The 12,336-nt window shown below is 44.4% G+C and overlaps 1 protein-coding gene across 2 annotated transcripts in view; it reads right to left on the reverse strand.

Moving 5' to 3' along the window:
- Positions 1-10,772: 10,772 nt before the first annotated feature.
- The window catches only part of LOC147418401 (putative 6-phosphogluconolactonase 4), a 71,780-nt gene continuing 70,216 nt past the window's right edge, over positions 10,773-12,336 (reverse strand). For both annotated transcript variants that reach the window (XM_086506840.1, XM_086506839.1), the window contains exon 7: positions 10,773-11,328. In XM_086506840.1, coding sequence (XP_086362966.1) covers positions 11,104-11,328 — 225 coding nt within the window. In that variant the 3' untranslated portion in view covers positions 10,773-11,103. The remainder of the gene's footprint in view (positions 11,329-12,336) is intronic.

A 12,336-nucleotide genomic window follows, 5' to 3' on the forward strand; every position in this document is an offset into this window, starting at 1 on the left:
CAGCTGCCAAAGAGCGCCCGAGAGGTTATGCCCGCCTGTAGCCGCCTCTCAAAACGCAAACCTGGAGCTCATGTAGGATGACGTAGATGATCTACTACAACAAGCGCCCTAAGGCTCTAATACCAATTCGAGGAGAATCTAGGGTGGATGCCATCCGCAAGAATCCATGGTTCCTTGGAGCGTACAGAAGTGCAGAGATTTTGAAGAACAAACGAGAGAGGGAGAGATTCAACACACGCTATATTTTGTATTTAAAAGACTTGCTACATACATAGAGTTTCTTTCCACGCAAAATGAAGCTCAACTATCCTTTCCTGCATGCTTCATAAGAGTATGTTTCCATAGGCTGACACCACTAACTGAACCCCGGCTTGAATGCCCAACATTTCTTTCCTTGCGCAACCAGCCTTCCATCCTTCTTATGCTCTTCGACAAAGAGACCATCGGAGTTAAACATGACATGTAATTCCTACTCAACCATTTTCCCAACAGAAACCAGGTTCTTTGTAATGTTGGGTACATATAGTACATTAGCTAGGTACTTAACTTTACCATATATCATAGACAATGGCACATTTCCAGTATGCATAATAGGATGTGCAATATCATCCCCAATTTCTACATAGCCAAGACTTTGTAAAGTCTGCATTTCCTTAAACCATTCACCATGACTGGTCATGTGATTCAATGTACCAGAATCCATATACCATACATTATCACTAGATTTTTCCACATTTGCAGACATAGTATTCAGCATGTGTTGCACCACAGATAGCCGCATTCATGCTAGTAGTTGCATAACGGTTTTGTTTGTCTCATATCTGGACAAACATGTTCAAAGTGACCATGTCTCCCACAACCCAAACATACTACATTTCCATGTTGACCTGCATTATTGTGCTGCGCATTTCCACGACCTCTTGGACTCCCCCTACCTCGAAAGTTTCCTCGACCACCACCTTTGTTGTTTTGACCATGATTGTTATTCTGATGTTGTGCTTGGTGGTTGCCTCTTCCTCGGCCTCGTCCACGACTTGTACCACTTCCTCTTCCTCTTTCTCTGTTGTTGAAAAGAACCTATATAGAATTTTTCCACCCTTCGTAGAGGAGTCTTCCTCAAGTTCCTTCTCTTCCACAATCAATACGGACACTAAATCTGTAAACGAGGGAGTGTTCTCCCAAAGATGGATGCCTGTTTTAAATTGTTTGTACCCAAGATCCAAACCTCATAGACAGACTTCTACTTTATCATCATCATCGACTATAACACCAATCGATGCAAGTGATACACATATGTTCTTTATCTTTAACGAATAGTCATTGATGGACAGTCTTTTCTTCTGAATAGTATTCATCTCAGTCTTCAACTGCAGCTTCCTTGCCTTTGTGTTGGTCACAGCCAATGACAGCAAAGTGTCCAAGCCTCCTTAGGAGATTGAGCATCCTGTATCTGTCCAATCATAGTGTCATGTGCACTGACAGAAAGCCAATGCATGAGCTTCCGAGCTCCCTGGTTCCAATCTTTAAATGTCTTAATTTGTGCAGCACTGGCACCTTCCTCTGGCAGTAGTAGTGCTACCTCATGCTTGTCCAGCTTCTCACTGACAATCTGGTTAAGCCTGCTAGAAATTATCAATTACCATCTGTAACCACAATCTGCATACATACACCTGTTTCACTGAACCAAACAATATATGTGTACACTGCAACCAAACCAAAGCTTTTTGTACCACCTATATGCAAATCTGCAGAATTTCGAACCTTAGCGGTTTTGCATGTGAAGGCACTCTAACTCCAAAGTGGGGGTCAAAACGTATCCGTAATGGAAATCTAGATGCACAGTCTTAGTCCAAAGGACTGTATAGAACCTCCCAGGAATATCGAAGCCGCTTCCTAAACTGCTCCTGCTTGCTGCTCGAAGCTCCTCAGACACAACTAGGCTCTGATACATGATAGGGATCAAGAAGGAGAGAGCTTGAGCTCTTGCAAGCGCGCGCACACACACACACACACAAAGATGGAGGCAAAAGACTATACTTCTTCTTCTTCACTCACTCAAGATTAGAGGTCTACAAAACATAAGGAAAAATACAACGTAAAAAGGGGAAATAATACAATGGTTTGAACTGCTACTGAGTGAGATGAGTAGATAAGTGTGTCATCACTTTGGTAGGTAGACCAGCTCGGTGTAGTCTAGTTGTAGTATCACTGGCGAAGATATGCATATCCACCAAGGCGCGCCAGTGATGATGACTATCGGTGATAGTATTCCAGGAGTCATACATATTGAGCTTGACATCTCAACAAATATGGGCAGCAAAGGTTGGTCTTACATGGGGATGGTGCTAGAGAAGCCTTTAACCAATCACTTTCTAGTGATAGATAGGTGGGGATAGCAGAAGGCATGGTAACTATGTGTGCAGGTTAGCAACACAACCTACGTGACATGATCCTCCTCATGAATCTTTACACCGCATGCAACACCACAAGATTTTCGAGGACGGAAACTTGCATAGATGGCACCAGAAGCACAAAGTGGGAGGAGAAACAGGAGGAGGAAGAAGAGAGAGACACCATCGTACACATGCACCTTTGCATTGCCATCCTTGCATCTTTGGGTCACGGTTGCATATGATTGCCGAATCCCTCATGATGACCTTGGGGACGATTCACATCCTCTATTTTTCTTTTCAAAAAAATAAGAAACTCTATGGTGCTTGCCACGTGGAACTTTCCTCGATCTTGAATGAATGACATCTCCTCATTAAATAAAGAAATCGTAGTAGGTGTCAATCAACAAAACTTATCACAGGAATTTCTTTTTACATTACATGATTTTGGTGTTTGATTTGATCGTGTCGCTTGTCCGCTTTCTTCTAGGATTGCTGTGCCCTGCTCGCATGGAGGTGCAGACTTGAGAGAGAGAGAGAGAGAGAGAGAGAGAGAGAGAGAGAGAGAGAGAGAGAGAGAGAGAGAGAGAGAGAGAGAGAGAGAGAGAGAGAGAGAGAGAGAGAGAGAGAGAGAGAGAGAGAGAGAGAGCATGAGGTGCTGCCGCTATTAAATTTCCGTGGTTAGATGGGGACTTGAGAGAGCGGAGAGCATTGATTTTTGTGGTGCCTTGTCTACTCTCGGCAGGTGTACTTCCTCTTCGTGTGGACCAGAGGAAGGCATGAGCCTATGCAAGAGAAAAGCGCTTTGAGGAACTAGAGCCAGATCAGCCCAAGGGTTTGGCACCCTGAGTTTGGAAATAGATCCACGGATCCATTGGGATCCGAAAATTGAGATTCCCAAGGCAAAACTTCGCATTTAGGAAAGCAGAGTTATTTTGCAGGAGGAGGACTCTAGGAACAAAGTCGGAAAAGAGGTGCGGGGATGCCATGCCCTGAGTTTGGAAGGTGAGATTCAGAGGCCGGACCCTTGATTCTCGAGGATTCGGATTAAGGAACAGAAGTTCCATGGAGTAGGGTTCTACCCTAAGAAAAGGAAGACGAGGCTTCTAGGAACCATCAAGTCTTATTCTAGAACGAACGTGGTAATACGCTTGGTTCAAGTGCTTGTATAGACTTCTCCCCAATTGTAAAGATACTTTTACGGGGGGTGGGGCAACCCATCTGCTGGTCCCAGTACCCGCCTATGCAATCAGCGCACATTAATCAAAGGGTATCCAGAAGCGGTCGAACAGTGAGCTCATCACCTATCAAATCAATGCCGAAGGACACGCCCCCCAAGGATTCAAGGGACATGACAATCACATGTCGCACATTAATCAAAGGGTATCCAGAAGCGGTCGAACAGTGAGCTCATCACCTATCAAATCAATGCCGAAGGACACGCCCCCCAAGGATTCAAGGGACATGACAATCACATGTACTACACAGGACATCTGGGGACTGCTACTGTCTATCCAAGAATAGGTACGACAACACAATGAGGTTATTTCACGCCAAAATGAATACATCAAAAACCTAACACTACGCAACCAAGAGTTGGATCATACCATTGCACTGCAAGCTCTGAAGCTTCAGCAACAAGAAGACACCCTGAAAACGCTGCAAACTCGAGTGTTGGAACAAGGCAGTCACATAACACAGGTCACCAATAATGTAACCGGTGCACCCGAGGGGTCTCCTCCATCTTGGGCACAGATAGTGAAACAAGAGAGGACCATGGGACACAAGACAGGAGAGATGTATACGTATGAGAGTATGTATACGCATGAGGATTCTACCAAATACAAGGAAAGGGAGAAAAGATCCCAAAACATTGTGATACGAGGCATGCCAGAACCTGAGGGGGAAATAGTCATGTCATTGAACGTAGATGTTACCACCTTGTTAGCAGAAAAGCTTGATATGCAAGATGCAAGGGTATATGGGGCACATAGAGTGGGCCAGAAGAAGACTGATGCTCATAGGGCAGTTGTATGCACAATGTTGGATGCTCGCAAAAGGACCATAATTTTGGAAACTGCACGCTTCTGCTTGAAAGGCACTCAGTACTATGTAAGTGAAGATAGAACACCGACACAATAGGCAGCAAGAAGGAAAGCATATGAGGAACGTCTCAAGGAGAAAAAACCAGCATCACCGCCTAAAAATTCATAGGGGCACGCGACCCATGGGATCACGACCATACATGTTACAAGTTGGAACTGTAGAGGTTTCCCATGGCATAAGGGAGAAGGGCTGGTGGATATTCTACCACAAGCTGACATACTCTTCCTATTGGAAACATGGGAACAAAACACATGCAAGCTGCCGGACATTAGTGGATATATCAAGCACTCCGTATGGTGGAATGGTACCAAAATGCGAGGACAAGGAGGTGTAGCTGTAATGTATAAGGAAGAGCTTCAAAAGATGGTTGAGGTATGCAAGATTGATGACCACAAGCGCTATATATGGGTTAAGGTTTGCTCATCAAAAGGATTGATCGTTGTTGCAGGATGCTATATCCTGCATCGAGAGTCACCTTTTTATGACACAAACCAGCTATCCAAAAATGACCCCTTTGCTGACCTATGTACAGACATTGCAATGTATGCACAAGAGGGAGCAGTTGTCCTTCTTGGGGATTTGAATGCCCAGATTGGAAACACACAGGTACAATTGACAGACCATTCACTGCACCCTACGAATAAGAATGGGGAACTTATACTTGGTTCTATGTGGGATAGATGTTCAAGTGATAACATCATGAATGCACAGGGGTCAGCCATGATAAGTATGATGAGCTCAATGCAGCTTGTAGCCATGAATGGTGCGGATAAGTTCGTACACTCTGGATCATACACTTGCTACACGGCAAATCATGGGAGGAGTACAAATGATTATGCCTTGGTGAGATACGATGCATTGGACTTGGTCCATAGTTTTGAAGTGGGTAGCAGGCTACCAACCTCAGACCATACACCAATCCATATATGCCTACACATGCCCAGTATGCCTATTGTCAACACAATGAATACACCGAATTGGTCATACAAAATTCAACTCACGAAGAAAGAGGACTATGCTAGTCTCTTAGATAGCCTACTATTTGACCGGAACATGCCTTGTGACATTGAAGAGACGTGGAAGATCTTCCGACATGTAATGGAGGAAGCGGCAAAAATTATTATGGGCAAGTATCAAAGTGGTAAACAGACTAGGAAGGGTTTACCTCATAATCCTTGGTTTGATGCAGAATACAAGGAGGCCAAACGTAAGATGAGAGGCTTAGCACAACACTCAAATGAATGGGAATGGGCTGCTAGAGAATACAATACACTCAAGAGGAAAAAGAGACGCATGTATGAACTCTCAAAAGAACAACTAGACTTGAGCAGGTTCAAGAAAGAGCCAAAGAAGGCTTGGCGTAACATGAAGGGAAAGAAAAGGGATGTGATGGGAGATTTCAGCCTAAACGAAATGTATGCTTATGTACAAACTTTGTATGCCCCGTTGGGGACTCAAGAGGCGATATACACAGGTGCTCAGGCCGAACATCCAAAGCCCATCACCTTCTAGGCAGTCATTAAAGGCCTCAAAAGCCTGGTGAATGGGAAAGCAGCTGACACATTACATCTTACCTCTGAAATGCTGAAATGGTCAGGTATTGAGGCTAAGAAATGGATACACCATATGATGAATCAAGCAATCAACCAATACTTATCCCAAGATTGGCAAGAAAAGTGGGTGAAAGCGCTCTTTAAAGGAGGTGACCGCAATTTGCTCACTAATTATCGCACCATCATGGTGAGCTCATGTATGGCAAAACTTTTTGGAAGCATTATTGAGAAATATCTTAGCACATGGGCTGAAAATAACGGGAAACGTGCCATTGGACAAGCAGGATTTAGAGCCCATCACAACACGATAGACCACCTTATCACACTCCGGGTCTTGATGGATGAAGCCAGGCTAAAAGGCAAAACCCTGTATTGTTGTTTTGTGGACTTCAAGAAAGCGTTTGACACAGTACCCCGTCAAGGGCTATGGTCACGTATGAAAAACTCTGGGAGTTCCTATGCATCTCAGGGCAGCAATGGGACGCCTCTACCAAGAGGTCAGATGTAAACTCAAGACAAACATAGGTTTTTCACAAGAGTTCAGGAGCACTATGGGAGTTAAACAAGGATGCCCTTTGTCACCTACACTTTTTAGACTATGCATAGATGAGCTTGATGATTTCATTAACAAGGCTATGGGAGAGGGGGGAGATCACCCTAGCATTGATACTTTCATGCTTCTTCTCCTCATATATGCCAATGATGTGGTTCTCTTTGCCTACAAGGCCCTCCTTCTACATAAATTTTTGGATGCAGTACATGCATTTTGCAATGCAACTGGCTTGTCAGTCAATGTAGCCAAAACAAAGGTTATGTCAGTCCACACATGTAGAAATGAGAATCAACCCATCATCACGTATGACGGGCAAACACTCCAAGCGGTTGAGAGGTTCAAGTACTTGGGCATCTATGTACCTTCAAACCATGCATGGGCAAGTTGCGCGCAAAACAGAATTGATGCACGACAAGCGAAATACTATGAATTTGAGAACATATGCAAGAAAAGTTTCACAAAGCGATGGGAAATCAAGTCTATGGCATTTGATGTATGCGTGGTCCAAACAATACTTTACGATGTAGAGGTATGGGGGGGGAGTATCCCCGCTAGCACTTGGAATGACATTGAAAAGATACAGAAAAAATTCCTATGTAGACACATGGGGATCAAAACTACCATCCCATACTCAGTGATGCTTTTGGAGACAGGCAAGAGACCCTTGGAAATGCAAGCCTTACAGAGGGTACACAGATACCTCATGAAAGTTAAGATGATGCCAGAGAGCCGTCTACCCCACATGGCATGGCAAGCCGGATATAAACAGCAAAAGAATTACAAGAGTAAATTTCTAACATCCAGTCTCGTAGAAGACATACGGAAATGGTTCTCTAGATGGAATGTGGGAGACCATGTGGACATGCACATAGAGGAAGGCACTGAACATGAGCATGGGCTGAATTTTGACAGAAGCATACTTGAAGCCCTACACACTAGATGGAGTACAGCAGTACACAGGTCCAAATTTGAATACTACGGCAAACACATCAATACGCGATATTGGGAGACCTACAAGACTGGGGACACTCAGATGCATATCAAGACACCTATGTCCCACCAGGCAAGACGGGCCATTACTTTGATGCGGACGCGATCACACATGCTCAAGATTGAAACGAGAGGGTGGCTGAATATTAAGGAAAATAGAAGGACATGCACACAATACAATTTAAACAAAGTGGAAAGCGAGGCCCATGTCACCATCGAGTGCCCAGCATACGCACACATCCGTGCTGATTTCCCACTGCTATTGCAAGGGGATGTCACCTTTGAAGAGCTTCTCTCTTGGACACACCCCTCCCCAATAGCTTTAGGCATCTACTTTGCCAAAGTATTGGATCATCACACAACAAAAGCTACTAGCCCACTACCCCCTCTACACACATGAGGGGAACATCTTGTAGATTTTTTTGTGGTCCCATGGATCATTTTGGCCCCCCGAGGACGTAAACACAACATCATCATCATCTCTTTTACAGTTTCCAGACGAGTCTGGAACTCAAGACCTGTTATTCTATTTCACGTATATTCAAGGACCATTATCACAATCCCTCATTTGTGAGCACCCTTCCCCTATTTCAATAATTAATTTCTTTATTTTGTATTTCCTTAAATGATACCCATCTATCAATAAAAATATTACCATTTTTAAAATTCAAACCATCTTTTTGTTGAATCTGTGTGATAGGTACATGTATTTTAGGTGACCTCCTTGGGTTGTGGGCTTAATGAATTTGAGTGACACCTTGATCATATCCCTATAATTCGGTTAGGGATCTAAAATGGGGAAGGGAATGGTCCCTCAGTGATCATTCCCTAGAATGCAGGCGACCAATGACAGACCATGTTGGCGACCGACAGAGGCCGACAGCCAACCTTGGGAGCCTGATTCCAGGGGAATGGTCCCCAAGGGACCATTCTCGTCCGTCACAGGTCCAGGGTAGGGGGGTCGACTGCTGAAGATTGAAGCGTGTGCAAAGGACACCCCTACGCTGACAGTACACTACGTAGACAGGCAGATTACGGAGGCATGGATTGGCTGCATGAAGAATATTTCCGTGCGCTGACGTGGGGAACGGTGGTTAATATTCCCACTGCTGATGTGCAACTCAATCATTTGAAACCTTGAACTTCATTTGCACGTTGATGTGGCACCCATCCAACGTTTGCAAGAGAGGATTTTGCAGGAGAAAGGACGATAGATGCACGGCCAAGATGCGCTGCCCCAAGACCCTGGACTCTGACGGAAGCTATGCAATTTAGGAAATAAAGCACTTCTTGATCATATCCTTATAATTCGTTTACAGCTCTTATATAGCAGAGCAGCACTGTATTTTGGCAACCATTCGATCCATCTCTTTACACCTTATGGCTCATCGATCCCACTCCACATATGCAGCCTCAAGCGTAACAACTAAGCATCTATTGGTAATTGTTAGCTATCAACTTTGTAGAGCTGAGAAAAGTCGGTGCAAACAAGCTACTAAATAGAACCACCAGCATCATGAACCAGTTGTGTTGATCACATGGGCACAATGAGTGGGATAGATAACAAAGGAGAACTATTTATACTGTGTATATTCCTAGGAAGAACTTGGACGGTGATGTGAGGGTGCTTGGTGAGACCAATCTTTAGTCTTTGCCCTTCAGTGCCTCCTATACTAGTTACATAGCAACAGAACTTGACTCTTTTGGAGATCTTTGGTGAAGAATTTCCACTTAATAAACTACTAGATATATTCTTGCTACTTAAGTGTTTTGCTCAAGGACCAAGAAAATAACGGTTTTATCGTTTGTAAAGATTAACTTTGGCGACTTCACTGAACAAAGTGAAGGTTCACATTGGCATTCTGAAAGAAGAAAATGAAAGAAAAGCCAAGTCAGCCAAGGTCGTGAAATGAAAAGACCCTTCAATTGACAAACTAAGCAAATTAAGATTCCGACTATTAAATAAAACCTGAGAATAAGGAGCTGCAGACATTACATTGCCGCCCGAGCTCCACCCACATTGTTCTCTCTCTCTTCAGGCACCCTCGATGTCTCTTACACGGGTGGAAATTACTAGACTCATTCGTCAGGACCTGATCCAATTGGATATCAGAACATGGATAGAGCCGCCACAGGAGTTGGGCACGAAGATGGCTTTCTACAAAGAGCATCTTCTCCACCTCAAAGGAGATGGGTTTGTGATTCGACCCAGCTACATGGACACACATGTCTCATGGTTTGCGGTGTGCCATTGGTCAGATACGCACATCCTCACATCAGCTAGAGATTGAGACTGATAGACTTAAAGGGATACCAACAGACAGCAAGATATGCCGCTTATGCCAGTTAGAGCCAGAGACAGAGCTACATTACATATGTCATTGCACAGTGTACTATGAGATACGGAGACGTTTCCATTGCTTATTTAGAGTACCAAGCAAATAGAGGCCCTTGGTACCCCTCAAGGGCCTCTATTCGCTTGGTACTCTCTAGGGTCATGAGTTATGAGGATCAGAGATGTCTTGGGCTATATCTACTCGAGTTACACAGATATAAAGACACTTTATTGGGGAAAGATAGAGAGAAACAGTCCCAAAGTCGGATTACAGATTTCTTTTCACTAGATATGGGACTGCCAAACACGCATCATTGCAAAGCTCGGCCCACACTCATTCGACCACTACCGACACTCTCATCGATCGAGCATTGAGCTACGGAGATCCAAACGGCCACGATTGAGGAGAGAGGCTACACAACATCCTTGCAGACTACAACAAAGGATTCGAGCCATACTCTCTCGATATCCAGAGTGCAGATGAGGATGGATTCTAGTAGTAGTGTCTAGTTCTTTTGTACCCAGATATGGTATTAGATTCACCATTTTGTAACAGATTGGTCTCATAGGTCATTTTGGCCTTTTGAAGACGATAATATAACATTTCATTTCTCTCTCTCTCTTCTCACATTACACACTCCATCCATCAAGTGGTATCAAAACACTTTTGGAGTGCCTTGAGCTTTACTTTCAATCGTAGCCTTTTCTAGGTCTACAGAAAGTTGGAAGTCCCAAGGTTCTCCCTATCATACAAAGGCAAACACAGCATTCACTCCTACTATACACGAGGGCATGGTGTGACAATGAGATAGTGACAGAGCTTAGCAGATGTCATTCCTTACCTCCCATCTCAAATAAGTAATGAACTATTAAAGAATACATTGCTCAAATTTTTTGCACCCAACAGAAACCTGTCATTAAATCTCTCCCAATGTTATACAAAAAATTGCTATCCTACAAAGAAATGGGAAGCCAGAAACCAATCATACAATGTGTCTAAAGGTGGATGCATCCCTATACATTTGATCTTTGCCTGAACTATTTAAGAAACTAAACTCAGTAGAATTCCCTCAACAGAGCCTTACGGCCACTCCGACGAACGAAATTTCCAAAAATTGATAGGCCTACCAAAAAGGCGGACCTCCAGAACAACCTACAGCTACATGGATGGTTTGGTTATTGCAGCTTTTTTGCCGCAGTATAGTTCAATGCAGGGAACTTCTTCGGATCGTCCCACGTGTCAACGACCAAATTTTGTGCTGCTGCCTTGTCTACAAACCAATACAGGACACCAGTTGATGGCCTTACCATCTGTGCAGGTAATGCACCAGGAAGAGCCGGTCTTTCCAGAACCCTCTGAATAACTTCCGCCTTTCCAGAGCCCACAACAACAAAACAAACCTGCGGCAATAAGCAAAAAATGTTAATACTCTCTCTCTATTAACTGAAAAAACAATGGGAGCATCAACAAAGCTCTCTCTCTCTCTCTCTCTCTCTCTCTCTCTCTCTCTCTCACACACACACACACTTAGTACTTTAGTACTAAGGTACCCAGACATTGTAACAGATTCACCATTTTTGTATCAGTTTGGTCTCATAGGTCATTCTGGCCTTTTGAAGATGTTTAATATAACATTTCATTTCATTTCATCTCTCTCTCTCTCTCTCTCTCTCTCTCTCTCTCTCTCTCTCTCTCTCTCTCTCTCTCTCTCTCTCTCTCTACGTCTCTTTGTTAAAGTTCAGGCATCTCTCTTGGTTCATCGTCCCAGTTTCTCCCAGGGACAGGTGCTAGGGAATGAGGGCTGTTTTGTGGCTGTGCCCGGCCAGTGTAAGGTAGGTCTCTCCTGTCGGGTGGTATCTAGCCATGTTTAGCCTTTGGTTTTGGCTCAGTTCCATGGCCTAGTATGTTCCTTTTGCCCCTTAGCAGGTTTCCCCCTTGCAGTTCAGTGCTTTCCCAGAGCGCTAGGGACAGCTGCTCCTCTCTTGCCCTATTTTACCATTCATTGGGATTTATGACCAGGTCGTGGAGTCTTCTGGCTGGGTTGGGCAGGCTGTGGCAGCACGTATATATGCAGCAGGGGGGCGCCTATCAGTTGCATGCATTCAAATTTCAGCCCCAGTCCAGGGGCGCCCTCTCATGGGCACCCCAAGAGGGCAGCATGTGGAGCTCTTCTACAGGCAGCCCTAGTGGTTTTTCTCCAGTGGCCCGAGCGTTTTTCATCACCTTGACCAGTGTTTTACCTGGCACCCACCAGCGTTTTTGGTGGGCAGCCTTGGGGATGTTTGCAGATGATGGCACGCTTCTTCTGAAGGCGATCTCTTGCTAGGACAGACATGGGCAGCAGATCTTTCCCCTTGTTGTGATCCTCTCAGGGCAGCCTGTCCCGTGGGACTATCCTCTTGTGTCGG

The sequence above is a fragment of the Adiantum capillus-veneris genome, chromosome 30 (assembly GCF_014529385.1).
Source record: "Adiantum capillus-veneris isolate H3 chromosome 30, ASM1452938v2, whole genome shotgun sequence".
Classification (NCBI taxonomy): domain Eukaryota; kingdom Viridiplantae; phylum Streptophyta; class Polypodiopsida; order Polypodiales; family Pteridaceae; genus Adiantum; species Adiantum capillus-veneris.